This window comes from Coniophora puteana (genome assembly GCF_000271625.1).
Source record: "Coniophora puteana RWD-64-598 SS2 unplaced genomic scaffold CONPUscaffold_9, whole genome shotgun sequence".
Taxonomy (NCBI): Eukaryota; Fungi; Basidiomycota; class Agaricomycetes; order Boletales; family Coniophoraceae; genus Coniophora; species Coniophora puteana.
The window spans coordinates 858,645-876,547 of NW_006913061.1; the positions used below are offsets into that span (position 1 = coordinate 858,645).

The window sequence follows — 17,903 nt, forward strand, 5'->3', positions numbered from 1 at the left end:
TGTCTCCTGGTCTCTTTTTCCTGCAGAGAAACTTAAAGATAGTCTCGCGTTTGTCCTCTTGATTATTTCTTGGTAACAGAAGGAAGGTGAAACCGCGAAGCCAAGTCACACAATGCAATTGTTGTGCCAGTCGTGACCAAATGGAAGACACACGGGGAACAGGTGCACTTATTCGTTTCGGCGCTGTACGCGGAGTTTCCAGAAGGTGGTCAAAACTGTCTCAGTATGTGTTCATATCATCGGTCTCCACCCTCGAATTCACTCAGAATTGTTGGCCACCGATCTTCAAGCTTGTTTTGTTGTCGGAATCAACGTCCTATAACCGTCGCCAGCGATTTGACAGTACTATTTATGCCTCACTCAACGTCTCATCGTCACCGATGACACGGAGATAAGTCCATTTCCGCATAAGTCGCCATACCAGTGCGCTCAGAAGGTGGATCTACAAATAACTTAGGGAATCGAAGCGCCGCCTGGGATCACGAACCTTTAGTGTCGGCCCCGACATCCGAGTACGGGCCCATAAGGGAATACGTTCATCAATAGTTGAGAGGACCCCAATCTTTGCCTTTGGTCTGCCTTTACCTTGATCATTGGTGATCAGACGCCATCTGTAGCTCATGGCCAGGCTTGATTCTGCTGCCGCCAATACTATGCTCAATGAACACAACGTCGAAGTTTCTCCAACACCTACGATCAGGTGTGACACCGCAGGCGAATATACAGTGAGTGGCTGCGGACTGTGACTCCCCACTCTGTACGTGACTCATCCACAGGTTGATTTTGACGACAACGATCCACGAGACCCTGCAAACTTCTCGTACCGGAGGAAGTGGATGATCACGTTGGATGCCTGTCTCTTCACGGCCTTGGTTGGTCAGACTTTATTTCCCAAAGTCTTGTCGCCTTTCACCTGATGAGAATCCCATCAACAGGCGCTGCCGCTTCCTCTTTCTCGATGGGATACGATAGCATGATAGTCGATCTGAACTGCACGCAATTCGAAGCAACCGTTGGGCTATCGCTCTATGCTCTGGGATTCGGCCTCGTGCCGCTTGTCACGTCGTCTTTCAGCGAAGAGTTCGGAAGGCAGCCTTTGTACGTTGTATGTTCATTCGTGTTCATGCTTACACAGATCATGATTGCACTGTGAGTCATTTTGTTCTTGAGTTGTTACTTAGTCTGATTCTTGGTGGAGGTCACGTAATATACAAACGGTGATCATCGCACGAGCTCTTGGTGGGGCATTTGGGTCTACTGGAGCGACCTTGGTGGGAGGATCGATAGCAGATATTTGGCGACCCCATGAGTAAGTTCTCCTCGATGTTACGTACACCAGGATTTCCGCTTATTCTCATCAGACGTGGCTTGCCGATGGCACTATTTGCGTTCATGGCTGTCGCGATGACCGGTCTAGGCCCTGCCATTGCCGGTTGGATATCAGCCAACCCGCATCTTCAATGGCGCTGGATACAGTGGATATCGGCGATGTGCGTCTTGTTGATGACTGGAGCTAGTGCTCAATGCTCACTCGATCCAGGTTCACAGGCGTCTACTTCATCTCTGTGCTTGTAGTGATGCGAGAGACTCGGTCATCCATTATACTTGCGCGGATAGCGCAGCAATTGCGCAAGGAATCTGGCGACAATCGGTACCGTTCTAGAACTGAGACGGAGCGGCTGAGCCTGTTGACGCTCATCAAAATGTCATGCACCCGACCTATATGTGCGTCGTTTGGTATCCTTGGTGTTGTGCCATGATGAACACCTGCAACAGACCTTCTTATGACAGAGCCAACCGTGCAATGCTTTAGCGTAAGCGTCTTTGACTCAGTCGTATACGGTGCTCAGACGCTCATAAAACGCAGTTATGGATAGGCTTCACCTGGGGAGTCGTCTTTTGTCTCGTCGAGTGAGTATTCGTGCTACGCACGTAATTTGAAGCCAACGACAGAATAGGTCCGTTTCGCCAGAGTTTCAATCAATCTACCACTTCGGCCTCGGGGAAACTGGGTCAGTATTTGTCACCCTCATGTAAGTGATATTGTCGACTTCATGGCTGTTTTTTGTATGTCATAATCGTTTAACAGCGCAGGAAGCTGTATCGGGTTCTGTCTCAACATATACCAAGAGAAGCTATACGCGTCAGTATCATCATAAATCTGAAAGTAGACAACTAACCATGAGCGCCACGCAGCAAATACTACCCCGTGAAGAAACAAGAAGCACGTCTCTACCTTCCATGTGTGGCTGCACTGCTGTTCCCCATCGGCATGTTCATATATGCCTGGACCGCGTCGCCTAATATTCCGTGGATTGTGCCCGTGATTGGACTAACGGTCAGAAATGTCTTTAGTGGGCGTATTATTTCGCATCTAAACACGGCCCAGATCTTCATGACGGGCGCCTTCGTTGTATACTTGGTTGTCTTCCTTTACCTTGCGGATTGGTACGAGTGTTTGGTCACGATATATCGTACTTACAGATCAAGTCGCTGAAGTTGCTAACCTATGTGTTAGCTACGGAACGTGGGCTTCTTCGGCGCTCGCTGGACAAAGCCTTTGTCGTAAGCATATCTTCCGTTATGAATTAGCTTCGATGGACAGGGCTGACATTCTCTAATTTATCGCACTACATAGGGAACCTCGCCAACTTTGCCTTTCCTCTCTTCACTCAGCAAATGTACGCCCGCCTTACGTACCACTGGGCAAGCACTCTTCTCGCATGCCTGAGTTTACTTATGATTCCGATCCCTTATGTGAGTACCTTGATTATGGTTGACATCGCTCTCGACCCTGATGACGTGTGTCGTTACCATAGGCCTTGTTTTTCTATGGATCTGCAATCCGAAGGCGGAGTAAGGTATCGAAGAAATTGTTAGAGGCCGACGAAGCGAGTGTAAAGCGAGACAACACCAGGGAAGAAAAGCCGCAGCAGGCATAGATGCAGGGGGAATCTTTGGCGTGTTTCTTTAGATTAGTAGTGTAGAATGAAAAACGGTTATTAGAATATTCCATACCCAGGCTACATTACCTGACGTTCACTTTTTCTCCCTGTATCACCCGTGCGCCTAAATCAGCCTAGGGTTACTCCCTTAAGTAGTCTCTCCGTTCTATAGACGCGACGAGGCTCTGCGACATTGTTTCGTAAATTAGTAGTATAGAATCAAAGACAGGCTTTACAAGAATCTCCATACAGGGTCACATTACCTACAACATTCAACCTTCCCTCTTATATCACCATGGCACCTACTATGCCAACCCAGCGCCCTTCAACAACCCCTCCGTCTCGATACATTCGTCCGGATGACGGAACACGCGCAGCACGACGCCAGGAGGGAGCAGTGCCCGCGCGCGGTACACGCGTGCCTGCAGCTCGGCGCGCTTCCGCTCGCCCTCAGACAAGGGCGGCGACCGCCGGCCGCTAGGCGTCTGCAACCCTGAATGATACGCATACGTGCCACCAGAGTGCGTCGTCTGACTCGACGAGGAGACAGACGTGTTCGTGCTCGACAGACTCGCTAGCGAGGACGACGAGTCCGAGGGGACACTGTCCATCGGCGGCGCATACGAGCGCGGCTCAGCGAACATCGACCCTGACGGCCCGGGGACTGCCGTGTCTCCGTTGGCAGAGACCGGGCCGGCGCCGGTCCCGGCGCGCGAAGGGACGCCGAGCTTGGCCAGCGACAGGGGGAAACTGCGTCCCGCCTTGGGCTGCGCCTGCCCAAATGCCTGCTCGACCTCCGCGTCCGACAGCGCCCGCTTCGACGGCGATCCACTCTCCCATCCTCCACCGTCGGTAGGGGAGGTGGCAGCGGTGGAACCCCCTCCCTGCGAATATGAATAATCAAGTCCGCCTGGCATGTAACCAGATCCAGGAACAGGCAGCGGCGTGTGCAGCGTCCCGCTAGGCAGGTACGAACCAGTTGGGTCCGCGAGCGGGGGCACGTTTGGCCCACCCACGTCGCGGATGAAGATGGCGGCGATCTGCCCGCGGTGCGGGCGGCGCCGGGCCTTCTTCTCTTCTTTCTCTGCCTTCTTCTCGGCTTTGCGGTCTGCCCTGTCGGAGAACTTCTCCGCATTCAATCTGTTGATTTGGTCTAACGACATCTGCGACATGTCAGCCTGGACATGTGTCTGCGACTGCGATATCATCTTGGGAGGCTCGGGAGACCGTTCGCGCGCGAGGTCGGAGTAGAGTTCAAGGTCTTGCTCTCCCGAATCGCCGATAAGGACGAAACGGGAGTCCGGGAAGGCCGTGAGCACCTCAGCGACGTTTGCACGCTTTCGCTGAGAGGGCGCAGAGAGAAGACCATTGAAGAGGGTACGGCCAGCGTATGACTTGAGGCGTATCGAACCTGCGGGCAAAGTCAGGGACTGTACGTTAAAGAAGTTGAGTGTATGCATGCGTACCATTTGGAAGTCCCGACACATCAAAGAACTGGAGAATCAAGGGCAACAACTCGTACGGTGAGTTTGACTTGACATATGCCCATCAGCTACGTGATCCTAGATAGCATAGATTCAAAAGAAACACGACTCACGACGTAATGTACGCCAACGCCCGCATCCGCCATCCGCTTATACCACGCGCCCATCCCAGGTAAGACAGCGCGCTCAAGGTCGTGAACGAACACATTCTGGAAAATCGCCCTGGCGCCGAGGTTGACATCCGCGCGCTTGACAGTATCGTCGATATCTGAGACTAACCGAAGCGGCGTGCTGTGTAGCGGCGTGTACAGTGTCGTACGGGCAGCCTTGGACTGCGAAGATGGCGGAGGGAGTATTGAAGACGCCGATGAAAGTGATGAAGAAGTTGCGTGATTGGACTGGCTAGAGGTGAAGTAGCCCGGTGGGAGGCTCGGTGAGGGTGAAGAATCAGCAGTCGAAGCGGAAGACGAAGTCGATGGGAACGAAGCCAAGGGAATGGGGTTAGGCGCCCGTGGAGTGTCGGCGCTTACGTGCGCCGTCGAGTTCGACGGAGTAGGCGTCATTGGGGCAGCTACACGCGTCGGCGTCGGCGTAGCCACGTCCCCACCAGCGGTAGTCGATTCTGACGATACCCTTGATATCCCTGCGGGAGGCGGAGGCACGAAACCAGCCCCGGACCCCGAATTCGAGCGGGACGAAGGGTGCCTCGGCGGTGGACCGAAGCGCTTCGCCGCCGAGACTGGCTGCCCATCGACCATGGGCACTGGCGGCTCAGGCGGCGGCTGCAAGTTCGTCACAGTCCGGGGTGGTACGCTGCGCGGTACATACGGCGCTGCACCCGTAGACGCTGGCGGAGCGACTTTTCCGACAATAGGCGCCGGGATGAGCTCTGCGACGACTCTGAGCCCGACACCGTCCTCGAACCCGCGCGCCTGCGCGAAGGCAAGGCGCGAGCCTGCCGGGTCGGTGCAGAGCATGTCCCAGGGCACGACGAGGCGCGTCGTGAACGCGCCGTCGCTGGAAGTTGAGAGCGTGCGCACCACCAAGGGGTCGTTCAGCAGCTCTTCCTCCTCTTCGCGGCTTGTGTAGTGTGACTCGTGGCTTTGGGACGAAGCGAAGGATTTCGCAGACCTTGGAGTTTCAAGTGATGGATGGGCGAAGTCGGGCGAGGGTGCAGCGAGCACGGCTCCGGTATCATCAGGCGTGTCATCCTCTGGTATTAGTGGCGGATGCGATGAAGATGAGGATGAGGATGAAGTGGCATGAGGAGGAGAAGGCGGACGCGGTGCGGTGGCATATACGCATATACGCACGGTGCGGGCCGTGAGCGCGCTCGCCCAGAAGGGACGCAGGCGCTCTTCGAGCGTCGCGTGCTGCCGCTCCACTTCTGCTTTAATGATGGTGTTCGGGCGGAAAGGGTCGGTTGCTGTAGGGAGTGGTATTGGCTGTGGGGGCGGTATCGATGAGCCAGTACCAGACCTTGCTCTTGCGTTCGGGAAAGAAGTGGATGTTGGTGGTGCAGATACCGGGGGGAGAACATATGGAGAAGTGCCCGGGGTAGTTGGTTCGCTGCCAGCCTCGCTTCCCTCCGAGCCGTGCACACTCCCCGAGTCGCTGTCTCTTCCATGGGATGCCCGGAACTCGCGGTCGAGCGCTCGGACGACAAGGTCATGGTCTGGTGCGCCATCGCGGTCGCCCTGAGCAAACGGGTCGCCGCCGTAATCGTCTGTGATAGCGTCTGGACGTGGGGGAAGGCTAAGAGCAAGACCGAGTGCAGCAGCTTCGGCATCAGCGCGTTCTTGGAGTTGAGCGAGCTCTGCGGCTGTCGCATTGGAGGAGAAATAATCCAGCACCATGCCCTCTCGTGACGATTGGCCTGGGGCAGGCAGTTTAGGAAGTGCGGCGAAACCTGGGTATATGCGCCTCATCAGCATGATATTAAGTCAACGACAAGTCTAGTAAACGCACGTTTCGCAACCCGCAAGAACGCCCTCTGCGACCTCGTCAGCGACCCATGCGCCGTTGCATACCCCGACACGAAGATCTCCAAGTCGAACGGCTCGAACGGTGCTTTGTCATTCGACTGTGGTGAGAATCGATGTGGATTGACGTCGTGATATCGTTTGGCAGCCCAACCCGGGAAGAGGACAACCTCCTCGAGCACGCCAGCAGCGCTCATGCTACCATCCGCGTTGACAGCAACGACGGCGCCCGTGCCGCGGCGTATCTTCTGCCCTGCCCACTGACGCGCACTTTCCCACCGTCCACCGTTGCCCCCGTTGCTGGTCTCGCTCCCTCCGTCAAGGCTCGTGCTTATCCCTCGGCTTCCGAGTGAGGGTCTGTCGCGGGTCTTGAAGCTGTGGTTGGTCGCTGCTGCGTGGTGCTGTACGCGATCGATGAGGGAAGTGAGCTTTGGTTTCCAGGATGCCATCTTCTCTTGCGCCCGGCTCATGGTCGTCTCGAGGGTATCGCGGACTTGTGGGGTGGCCGCTGCGGGGGATATGAACGAAGTGTACAGGAGACAGGAGTAGCCAGTGAGATCAAGTGTGTTATGTACGTGTTCCGGAAGTGAGGGTACTTGGAGCGTGTGCGGACGTCAGTGTTTCCCAGCGTGCTGTGGAGCCTTGTTATGTTACCGCATGTACGCGTCTTGTTGCTGTGAAGAGTTGATGAGCAGCTGTGTCCGATGTGAGCGAGCCTACAAGAGCTTTAGGTGACCATCAAGAAAATGGGGACTAGACTGACGGGTGCTCAGAATTTGCAGAGTGTTGATGACAGCGCTGTGTTGTCGCTGCAGAACAAGAATAGACGGGCGCTGCCGAAGGCGGTAGTGATTCGTGAATGGCTCCAGCAGCGTGTTCGAGTTAACGCAGATGAACAGCTCCGTGCTATCTCTCGTCAGATGAAAGTACGACTTGCAATATCAATCAACTGTCGAGATGACCTGCACTTGTCGCCGAGCTTGAGCTTGATTTAGAGTAAGTAACAGGGAGTTTGAACTCATCTTGTACACAGCCACCGTTTCTCACCCTGCCCCTGAATCCATCTTTGGGTTCCTCGCCCGTACCTGGAAGTCTTCCTGACTCGGATGCTTCCTAGTCTATATACATGCCTACTTCACAGACACTCGCAGGCCAGTCTTAGACCTCTCTTCCACACCAAGTTGTTCGCAACCAAGGTCCCATCTGTTTTTCCTCGCATCCCTCGCAAGCACCGTTCTGTACCGCCCCAGTACCTTCGCGCACAACACGCCGCAGAAAGGCATTCAAGACCCTTCTTGGACCCTAACCAGGAGTCATACTCACGTCAAACCGGACAGGCTACAGTCTACGCTAGTCAACGAGACTCCCTCCACCCCGGATTGCACCCGGCAACTCCCGACCAGACGAAACCAAGGATGACGCGCGGAATGAAGGGAAACCCGCGCGACGAGCCGCTCGTGCGCACGTCGAAGACGCTTTCATGGATGCTGCGGCACGGTGCCGCCAATGTAGGGCTGCAGATGCGCAAAGACGGATATGTGGACGTTCAGGACCTGGTGCGTCGCTCTTCCTCTGTCTAATGGGAAAGGAAGGCTGAACTGCAGACGTCATAAGTAGCTGCGGCTACAGCAGTTCCGTGAGCTCACGTTTGAGCATCTGCGAGAGATTGTTGCCAAAGACCAGAAGCAGCGGTATAACCTTACGTTGGACTCGGAGACGAGCGTATGGATGATTAGAGCAAATCAAGGACACTCGATAAAGGTGCGTTTGCCTGTATAGGAGGGGTGTTGCATATCGCATGTTGCAGACCAGCAAGATGATGCTGATGGATTCTATAGGACGTAACTCTGGATATGCAAAAGTTGATGTCTGCTACTGACGTCCCTATGGCCGTTCATGGGACGACGGAGAAGGCTTGGGAGAGCATACGTACGTCGTTGGTTTCACCCAAGCTACTCTCAATATGTTCCTTAACTCGTGTTGGCTACAGAGCGACAAGGTCTCTCCCGTATGAACCGGCAACACATCCACCTCGCGCAGGGCATCCCAGACAGCGGTGTCATGAGTGGTGCGTACATACTTTTCACCTTCGCAAGGGCCCTTTACCCACTCGCTCTCGATTGGAACCCCCTTCATCCCTCACACCCGACCAGGCATGCGCACCTCATCACGCATCATCATCCACATCGACCTCGCCCGCGCACTCGACGCTGGCGTCCCCCTATTCCTCTCCGCCAACGGCGTCGTCCTCACCCCAGGCGACGACCGCGGTCTCCTCCGCCCACAGCTCTTCTCGCGAGTGCAGCGGCGCGGTGCTAGCGGGTGGGAGGACGTGCCGGTGCCGGTGCTCTCCCCTGAAGAGGCTGCGGAGGCGGAAGCGGAAGCGGTGAGGACGATGGAGGCGCTGGCCCCTGCCGGTCGGGGTGGAAGAGGGCGTGGCGGAGGAAGGGGCGGGCGAGGAGGCGGGAGGGGAAAGGAGCCTGCGCAAATGGGCGGGGAGGACGTTCGGCAGACGAGGAGGCAGAAGGGCAAGGGCAAGGAGGGAGCAGACGAGGAACCAGCAGCGGTCGAGGTCTCAGAGGTGAAGACAACGATTACCTCCGAAAAAGGGACAGACACGGTCGTAGAAGGTATTGAGGCGATCTCGCTCAAGTCTTAGGCCCTAAGGCTGGCAATGGTTGTTTCCAGTACGTATCAAGATCTTCATGTGGATTTCTTCTATTGCATCTTAAGCTCTTGCCAACGACGCGAACCTAATGACGAATCCCTGCGCAGACAAATGTCCGACCTCTACACGAGCTCCCATTCTTCTCCTCCTCCCAACTCTAGCATCCTGTCTCCGTTTCCCGACATCTTGGGATCATCCGTAGGTACCACAGCGAACTTTGCTTTGAAGTCGCTAAAGAAGAATGGCCCGACGGCATTCCCAGCCTCTTCGTGTGTCTGAGATTGATCATGCTGCGTCGCCTCCTCTCCCCGCTCTTCAATAACGAGCGTCTCCAGACTCTGCCTCTCGCGTTCCTCTATCACCAGCTGAGCGGACATCGCCACAGGTTCACCTGGGTACAGTAAACCATTTCCAGCAACCTTTAGCACCCGACCTGTCCTGTCGTCGGCGATCTCGATGACATCTGAGCCTATTATGATCAACGGGCCACCATTTAGAGGGCTCGGAGCGTTTGTTGCTGTGATACGGAAGCGCGTTCGTTCCGTGCGGGACACGAGGAGCATGTGCTTTCGATATATATTCCGTGGAATGTACCAGAAATCGCGAGGATCCGCCTTGGATCGGATGAAGAATCTGACGGATAGCGTTGAATGTATGCGTTTAGTGGCGTCTAGAATGGAGTTGCAGAGACCTGAAGACGTACGTGTTTCCGCTAATATGATCCGTGACATCTTGCGGAGGTACAAACTGCGGGCATCCACCGCCTTGCCATGCTAATCCTGCCACGGTACCAGTACGATCTTCAAGAGCTCTGAGGCTCGGCGCAACCCAAGACTGAAAGCCCCCAGAACTTGGGTAGGCAATATTGGAAACGTAGATTTGTGGTCCAGCTCTTCTCAGACTCAGAAACTGTTTATCCATTGAAACTTCTCTCCACCACGTGTCGGCTGCATCGCGACTGCTGAAAAGTATAGTCAATTGCTGTTGATAATATTAGCGCACAGTGAGAACCTCGCAGACATGAGATAACAATGCTTCTTACCCCTCGTATGTGCACATAGAAGATGGACATGGCCTTCAATTGGCTTTGGGGGAGTGGATGATGAGCGATAGGCCTAGGACCTAAATGTTGCCAAAGTGTATATCGCCTTCGAGGGATACTGGAAGGGTGCTTCAAGGGCTCCTACGGCACTAGGGTCATTTCTGGGGGTAATATACCTATCGCAAGCTCGAGCGCTTATCGACATCTAGGACAGATCTGGAAATGAAAGGAAAAACGTGTTGCCTTGTACATACAATTGCTTGGGCAGAAGCACGAGTAAACACGAGACGTTACGACAAGACGGCCATCACGCGGTGGACTGTGGTTACTGATCCTTCCTACGACTCAGCCTGCTTCCTCTTGGGTGGCCTACACCAGCTCCCATTCTTCCCCATCACCCAGCTCCAGCAGCCTCCGTTCGTCGTCATCGTCTGGGACAACAGAAAACTTGAACTTGAAGTCTCTGAAGAAAATCTGCGCCATGTCACCCTTGGTGTCAGCCTGCCCAGCCACGTCTTCCCCACGCTCCTCCACTATCAACTGGACCATCGCTGCCGCAGACCCCAAGAGCGCAAGACACCCTCCTGCAGTAATCCCTACTAATCTGCCTGTTCTCGCCTCGGCGATCTCGATTGCGTCGGATCCAATCATGATGGTGGGTCCGCCATTGAGTGGCTTCGGCGCATACTTTGCCGTTATACGAAGCCGGGTGCGATTTGTGCGAGAGACAAGTAGGACGTTGGCATCTTTCCCATTGCGAGGAATGTGCCAAAAATCACGAGGGTCCGCTTTCGACCGGATGAAGAAGCTGTCAAAGGATGTATCATAAAAGAGGTTTTAGTAGGATGGAAGCAAGTGTGTAACATACGTATTTCCACTGATATGATCTGTGATATCTTGCGAAGGAATGATGTGTCTGGCTCGCCCATCGTCGCCAGCCGCCCCAACCCACCAATGAATCGAAGCAGTATTTTTGTAACGGACGTTGATGGAATCTCGGATTGAGTCGGCGATCGTGCTAGTCCACTTCCCATGGTCCACACTATAGTATTGAGGGTTCATTCGTTTAAGGTGCACTATGTTAGGCTGGGACGAGACCTGCCGCCACCATTCATCAGCGGTTTCGCGGTCCTTGAACAATATTGTGCGAAGCTAGCTCCAACGTAAGTAAACAGCCGGAGTGAAAATGTTCAAAAGACTACTGCACCCTTTGTATCTGAACATAGAACACACCCATGACTGCTTGGAATGTACCTTGGGTGCCGGGGACTAAGGTGAAGAAGTTTGTCTCAACAGCCTGCTTATGACTAGTAAAGTGTGGCCGGCTCGATACGGATTATGAGCGTTTATATAAGATTCTCGGCTCACCGGTGGCGACAGACCGTCAATATCGAAGCCGAAGAAGGGTTGTGAGGCCTTTACAGGATCAACACAGGCAAGCGTCAGAACAAAACGACAAACTAGTGCATGAGGTGCGCCTACACAGTGCTTCATCATTATTGTTGGACAGCACCCTCGCTCGAGGCAATATGCACTTATCTTGGGGCATTACGTCGAGGCCATAAGCAAACCAAGCTAAGTCGCAAAGCACCAAGGCTCCGGTAAAGCTGTGGATGAGGACGACGGTGTTGGTGAGGGACGCGTCGTACTAAGCTCGAGGAACTGCAGTTACATAACCCCAGCATCGTGATACGTGCGAGGCATGTGTCGGAAAAACCTGAAACCCGTATGGACGCGTCTGGACGCATCATTACGTTCCGCTACCCATTTTAACGCGTCGGCAACGACAGCAAGGGTACGGACGCCTTCCGAACGCCGTCCCAACGCCGTTGTGATGCGTCTACACTGGCAATGAACCAATCGGAATGCGTTCTGATGGCATGTTTACGCCATTTTGACAGTATTAAAATGCCGTTGCGACGAAGGAGTGGCCGCTTCGACGTGTTGGCAACGGGTTTTCCGCATTTGCGTCAGAACGCCCCTTTCCAGTTTTCCGACATGGATATCGATGGCACCACATGTACGCGTGTGCAATTGCAAATTATCGCAAAGTCTATCTTGCCACTGTGTTTGGTCAAGATTGCTTCCCACGCCCGCTCTGCGTATCGCGTTGCTCTGCGCTGCTCGTTTTTTGTGTCCCTATCTCCATGGAACCATCATTAATGGCATCTCAATCGATGATGAGTATTCTACACATTTACAGAAGATATCTTGAGAAACTACACGTTTCTTTCCCATACCTCTCGATGCGCTCCGATGCATCGATGAGCGCTTGAGCCACGATGATGCTGAGAACCCTAGTCTACCTACACAAGCTCCCACTCTTCTCCATCACCAATATCCAGTCGCCTCGTCGCTGGCGCCGAGGTACTAGAGTCATCCTCTGGCGAAACTGCGAACCTGTTCTTAAGATCCCCAAAGAATATCTGCGTCGCGTTTTCCTGGTCACCTTCCTGAGTTACCTCGGTTGTAGGCGCCGCCGCTGTGTCCGAGCCGCGCTCTTCTACCACAAGCTCAGTCATCGACCCTCTTATGTAACCTATAGCTTCTCCAAGCGCGAGGTATCCGCCGGAATCAATCCCAACCACACGCCCTGTCCTCGCCTCTGAAATCTCGACGGAGTCAGAGCCGATCATGATAGTGGACCCGCCATTGAGCGGTGCAGGTGCGTCTCTGGCTGTAACGCGGAAACGCGTGCGATCCGTGCGCGAGACGATGAGTGTGCCAGCGCCTCTGCCTCTGCGAGGTACGTGCCAGAAATCGCGCGGATCTGCTTTAGAGCGTATGAAGAAACTGTTGGTCCGTATCAGCGTTACTGAAAACACGCAGACACGGATGCAAATCGGGGTAATGGTTCGGCGTACTTGTTTCCACTGATATGATCGGTTACATTTTGTGGGGGAATGGTAGTGCGACGCAAAAGGCTCTCGTTCGCGCCGTGGCCTACAGCGTGCAATACCACCGCCCCGATGTTGGTGGACTCGATTGATTCGTTTATTGAGTATGCTGCACACTCGTTGGGCCTTGCGGTGTGAATATGCGTATAGTAGCAAGGGCTCGTCCGTTCAATGTCGCGGTACTGACTGTCAATCGAGACTGTTCGCCACCACTCATCAGCGACATCCATGTTCCTGAACATTATGATGGTTGTTTGAACGTAAAGGGACATCTGTTTGACAGATGTATCAGTAACGTGGCAAAAGGTCATCAACGGGACTCATAATGACCCGCCGTGGGGGCGCATGCTCAATGTGTACATAAAAGGGCCCCGTCATGCTTTAACTTCTGCGAATGGCGAGTTGTCAGAAGAAATGGCAAGGTTCGAAGGGCTCCGCTGGGTCGCGAGATAGAAAGTAGGGTACTGACATATTTATACACTCTATCGGCGCTTATCCAGTCTAGCCATCAAGTATAAACTGCACGTCACAGCACACCACAACTGGGTCTTTGGACGGATACACCCACATATGCATTGGAGCGTTATATAAATACGACGCCGAAGTCAATACTCGTCAGATCAAATGCCTTCGCAAGAAGCTAGATCTAAACCTTCGTGCTAGCTTCATCAGCTGATTCTTGAAAATCCCAAGCTAAGACAAAAATAATAGTCAAGAACTGTTTGATATTTGGCACGCAATGAAAATTTCGCAGGCATGCAATAGCAATGCTCCTTACACTTTGTAAATGCACGTAGAATATGTCCATCGCCTTAGGTTGACTTTGACGATGTGGGTGGAGAGTGCAAATACCTAAGGAGTGGTAATCGCCTTCGAGGGATGCTGGAAGGATATTTCAAGTACAAGCGCACTAGCACCCCAGGGTAATGTCAGTGGGTAATTATACTTATCACAAACTTGAACGCTTATCTGGGATAGATCCGGTAGGGTGAAGTCAACGTGTTCCAATACGGATCAAACTACTTGTGCAGAAGCTCGAATAAAGAAGACAACAAGGTTGCGACAGGATGGTCACAGTATGATGAATGACCCTTCCTACAAAGTCTACTTCTTAGATGGCTTAAACTAGCTCCCATTCTTCCCCGTCACCAAGCTCAAGCAGCCTCCGTTCATCGTCGTCGTCTGGGACAACAGAAAACTTGGACTTGAAGTCTCTGAAGAAGATCTGCGTCGTGCCACCATTGGTGTCAGTCTTCCCAGCCACATCTTCCCCACGCTCCTCCACTATCAGCTCGACCGTCGCTGCCGCAGACCCCAAGAGCGCAAGACACCCTTCTGCAGTAATCCCTACCAGCCTGCCTGTTCTCGCCTCGGCGATCTCGATTGCGTCGGATCCAATCATGATGGTGGGTCCGCCATTGAGCGGCTCCGGCGCGTACGTTGCCGTTATACGAAACCGGGTGCGATTCGCGCGAGAGACGAGTAATACGTTGGCGTCGCTCCCTCTACGAGGGATGTGCCAAAAGTCACGAGGGTCCGCTCTCGACCGGACAAAGAAGCTGTTGGTTAAGATGATGTTGTCGGACTTATTACGGAGAGAAACCGAGTGTGTGTTAGATACGCACGTTTTGCCACTTACGTACTCTTTTTCATCCTGTGGGGGGATGACTGGGCGCAAGTGTGATGAATTTATGTCTCTGAACTGCCATATCGTCTTTGCGGGGATGATATATCCAAGTGAATTACCTATCCAGTAAGTCCTGCAGTCTTGCTGCTTTACCGACGGATCGTGATCATGCACGTAGTAGCATTGACTGATCCTCTTCAAGTCGCGGAACTGGGAACTAGACGAGGCTTTACGCCACCACTCGTCGATAGCGTCCGCATCCTTGAGCATTATGATGGCTCCGTTGTGCCCACTGGATCCCTATGTGGTGTAATTCATCAGGAAATTAGCAGAAAAGATATAAATTGATATCTAACCGAGTATGCAGGCATATGCTCAACTTGAACATGAGAAGGGCCCATACTTGAAATTCTGGTTAGCCTGTGTTGTGAAAACAGACAGAGGTCGGGGGTCTTTATGATCGGTGGGATCAATGTAGGACTGGAGTAAGAGTAAAGCCCATATACTATTGAAGCTGTAAGAGCCAAAATCGACTCGACGTTGGACTAGGGAGGATCGGACCGAGCCTTGAGGAAGGCACGACGCATAGTTTAGGGCCGGCATGGCTAGCGTAGTCGGTACATAGCGTGTTCGCACGTGTTCGTAGTCACTCATCCCTGCTATACGAGTACTCTCGTCGTCGTCTTCTCCAGGATTACCCACTCCAACGTTGGAGAAAGTATCCTCGAACAGAAGCCCCAATGGTGTGAGTCGGAGAGGAGGTGTGTTTGGTCAAGCTTGGGTGAAACCTGACATGTCTGAGTTTAAACTTTCTTCACACGCCTATCGTCACTTGGATTCACAATCAATCTCGTTAAAGTTAACGTGACACGATTGTCAGAAGAAAAATTAATGTAGTAAGCGATTCTGGATCTCAGGAACTTTTCAGGAATAAATATGATTGGTTTGGCGCTTGATCAAGAATTCACAGGTGTTTGTTGGAAACTTGTTGGAAACATGAATCGAACTTTTTGTACTGCCATAGGTCTTACACCAGCTCCCACTCCTCCCCGTCACCGACCTCCAACCGCCTCGTCACCGACGGGGACCCATCGGGGACTGGACTAATGTCTTCAGGCACCACCGCAAATCTGGCCTTGAGATCCTTGAAGAGAATATGCGCACTGTTTATGGGTACCTTCCGGTAACGCTTCGGCAGCAGGCACATCTGTGCTATCTCCACGCTCCTCGACTACTACTAGCTGCTCCTGCTGCGTCACCTCGCCGCGCTCCTCCACCACCAACGACGTCAACGCGCTTGCAGGCGCTCCGAGCGAGAGGTACCCGTTGTTGTCGATCCCAACTACACGTCCTGTCCTCGCCTCTGCGATTTCGACAGCGTCGGAGCCGATCATTACAGTGGGCCCACAGTTGAGCGGCGCAGGTGCGTCTTTGGATGTAACGCGGAAACGTGTGCGGTCAGTGCGCGAGACAAGGAGTATGCCAGCGTATCTGCCTCTGCGGGGTATGTGCCAAAAGTGGCGCGAGTCTGCTTTAGACCTTATGAAGAAGCTTAATCCATGTCAGTGCTATTGGGTACGAAACAAGGTGGCATATCGCTGGAGAGTATATTAAAAGCGCACCTGTTTCCGCTGATGTGGTCTGTTACTGCATCCTGTGGGGGGATGATAGGACGAGAATGGCTCCCGTCCGAGCCTTCAACACTCCATATCACCGTTCCAATACTGGCGGACTCGATTGAGCGGCTTATCGAGTACGTTGCACACTCAGTCTGTTGTATAGAAGAATCGTGAATATGTGCGTAGTAGCAAGGGCTGGTTCTCTCAATGTCGCGGAGCTGCTTATTGACTGAGATTGAGCGCCACCATTCGTTGGCGACGTCCATGTCCCTGAACAGTATGATGGTTCTTTGAATGTAATAACTGCAACTTGAATCCTGTTCCGTGTTTGAATCAGCAGCGGAGTAAGAACGTGTCATTGGGACTCAACTATCCACTTTGAAGGTACATGCTCGATGTGAACGTAAAATGGCCCCATGTCGAAAATCTGTTATAATACGGCGCAGGAGGGTCCAAGGGTTGGAGGCCTCGCTAGATGGTGGGACAAAGAGAGGAAAAGCACGTCACAGATACGCACTCGCCATGGGCGTTTATCGATATCCTAGCTACCGGGTCATATCCGCATTTTGCCTTGCAATTGCCAAAATGGGTCCGGGGACGAGCACGCCTACGTTGAAGCATACTTATATAGAAGTTGATACAGCCTCGACTCGGAGGCTGCTCGTCTTTTTATCAACAGCTTTCTAAAGAATCATTGATAATTGATCAAGCTTAAAGCTTAAAGCCTTGGAATCAAGCGGTTCCAACTTTACCAAAGACACAGCAATGCTGATTTTACGCTCATATCGAAGGACCTTCTACTACTCAAACTAACTCCCACTCCTCTCCGTCACCAACCTCCAGTCGCCTCGTCCGCGGGATGACGCTGTCAGCCTCCTCAGGTACCACCGCAAACCTTGACTTGAGATCCTTGAAGAATATCTGCGCATGCGTCTCAATACCAGGTACCGTGTCCTCTCCACGCTCTTCAACAACAAGCGGTTCGGCTTCCTCGGCGCGCTCCTCCACTACCAGCTGCGCCATTGCCGCACTGAGACCAGCAGGTGCTCCCAGCGAGAGATACCCACTGGAGTCAATCACAACTAAGCTCCCCGTTCTCGCCTCCGCAATATCGATGGCATCGGAACCAATCATGACGATGGGACCACCATTCAGCGGTGCGCGTGCGTGTTTGGCCGCGATTCGAAAACGTGTGCGGTTGTCGCGCGAAACCCGGAGTTTGCCTGCGTATGTGCCTTCGCGAGGGACGTGCCAGAAGTCGCGCGGGTCCGCTTTGGAGCGGATGAAGAAGCTGTTGGCTGGTGTCAGTCTTATCCGACACAACGCTAGGTGGGAGACGGCCAAGATACGGCTGGTGGAGGGACGTACGTTCTTCCGCTGATATGGTCCGTTACATCTTGCGGAGGGATAGCTTTGGGAGCTAAGGCCCACGCAAACTGGTTGGACGTAATCGAACCGTAGAGAAAATCCATTGAGCATCTACTAAAGATACTTTCACGTTTGTGGACATGCACATAAAAGCTTGGGCTGGTGCGTTCTATTTCATACAATCGACGGTCGATCGAAATAGTACGCCACCACTCGTCAGCGGTGCTCATGTCCTTGAACATCAAGCAATCTGGTGCTTGACCACTCTGTT

The 17,903-nt window shown here is 53.2% G+C and overlaps 5 protein-coding genes across 5 annotated transcripts; 2 read left to right on the forward strand and 3 right to left on the reverse strand.

Annotated features, from left to right (window-relative positions):
* The first annotated feature begins 3 nt into the window (after positions 1-3).
* Positions 4-7,022, forward strand: CONPUDRAFT_166859 (MFS general substrate transporter). The gene is made up of 19 exons (XM_007772568.1): positions 4-223; positions 291-725; positions 777-876; positions 936-1,149; positions 1,199-1,309; positions 1,362-1,490; positions 1,541-1,725; positions 1,777-1,814; positions 1,868-1,911; positions 1,959-2,033; positions 2,090-2,143; positions 2,197-2,338; positions 2,390-2,448; positions 2,519-2,565; positions 2,639-2,757; positions 2,820-4,356; positions 4,412-4,478; positions 4,543-6,338; positions 6,398-7,022. The coding sequence occupies exons 2-16, from the start codon at positions 621-623 to the stop codon at positions 2,940-2,942; spliced, it is 1,545 nt and encodes a 514-aa protein (XP_007770758.1). The 5' UTR covers positions 4-223; positions 291-620; the 3' UTR covers positions 2,943-4,356; positions 4,412-4,478; positions 4,543-6,338; positions 6,398-7,022.
* Positions 7,023-7,591: 569 nt separating this feature from the next.
* On the forward strand, positions 7,592-9,841 carry CONPUDRAFT_107060 (uncharacterized protein). Its single transcript, XM_007772569.1, has 6 exons — positions 7,592-7,967; positions 8,029-8,172; positions 8,250-8,340; positions 8,402-8,479; positions 8,565-9,098; positions 9,187-9,841. Exons 1-5 carry the CDS (start codon positions 7,827-7,829, stop codon positions 9,068-9,070), a joined length of 960 nt encoding a protein of 319 aa, XP_007770759.1. The 5' UTR covers positions 7,592-7,826; the 3' UTR covers positions 9,071-9,098; positions 9,187-9,841.
* A 2,426-nt stretch (positions 9,842-12,267) lies between these two features.
* CONPUDRAFT_166864 (uncharacterized protein) lies at positions 12,268-13,278 on the reverse strand. Its single transcript, XM_007772570.1, has 2 exons — positions 12,986-13,278; positions 12,268-12,914 (listed from the first exon to the last, which is right to left on the reverse strand). Exons 1-2 carry the CDS (start codon positions 13,258-13,260, stop codon positions 12,428-12,430), a joined length of 762 nt encoding a protein of 253 aa, XP_007770760.1. The 5' UTR covers positions 13,261-13,278; the 3' UTR covers positions 12,268-12,427.
* An 860-nt stretch (positions 13,279-14,138) lies between these two features.
* Positions 14,139-14,915, reverse strand: CONPUDRAFT_155716 (uncharacterized protein; the record flags this gene model as incomplete). The annotated part of the gene is made up of 2 exons (XM_007772571.1): positions 14,139-14,603; positions 14,658-14,915. The coding sequence occupies 2 exons, from the start codon at positions 14,913-14,915 to the stop codon at positions 14,139-14,141; spliced, it is 723 nt and encodes a 240-aa protein (XP_007770761.1).
* A 680-nt stretch (positions 14,916-15,595) lies between these two features.
* Positions 15,596-17,736, reverse strand: CONPUDRAFT_166865 (uncharacterized protein; the record flags this gene model as incomplete). Its single annotated transcript, XM_007772572.1, has 5 exons — positions 15,596-15,743; positions 15,823-16,196; positions 16,268-16,416; positions 17,102-17,555; positions 17,633-17,736. The coding sequence occupies 5 exons, from the start codon at positions 17,734-17,736 to the stop codon at positions 15,673-15,675; spliced, it is 1,152 nt and encodes a 383-aa protein (XP_007770762.1). The 3' UTR covers positions 15,596-15,672.
* Positions 17,737-17,903: the final 167 nt, after the last annotated feature.

Coding starts and splice junctions, on each gene's coding strand:
- CONPUDRAFT_166859 (XM_007772568.1), top strand. CDS start 621: ATGGCCAGGCTTGATTCTGCTGCCGCCAATACTATGCTCAATGAACAC. Junction 1,726..1,776: donor GTCATGCACCCGACCTATAT/GTGCGTCGTTTG, acceptor CACCTGCAACAG/ACCTTCTTATGACAGAGCCA. Junction 1,912..1,958: donor GTCGTCTTTTGTCTCGTCGA/GTGAGTATTCGT, acceptor ACGACAGAATAG/GTCCGTTTCGCCAGAGTTTC.
- CONPUDRAFT_107060 (XM_007772569.1), top strand. CDS start 7,827: ATGACGCGCGGAATGAAGGGAAACCCGCGCGACGAGCCGCTCGTGCGC. Junction 7,968..8,028: donor ATGTGGACGTTCAGGACCTG/GTGCGTCGCTCT, acceptor CGTCATAAGTAG/CTGCGGCTACAGCAGTTCCG. Junction 8,173..8,249: donor ATCAAGGACACTCGATAAAG/GTGCGTTTGCCT, acceptor TGGATTCTATAG/GACGTAACTCTGGATATGCA.
- CONPUDRAFT_166864 (XM_007772570.1), bottom strand. CDS start 13,260: ATGTTCAGGAACATGGATGTCGCTGATGAGTGGTGGCGAACAGTCTCG. Junction 12,915..12,985: donor GATCATATCAGTGGAAACAA/GTACGCCGAACC, acceptor ACGGACCAACAG/TTTCTTCATACGCTCTAAAG.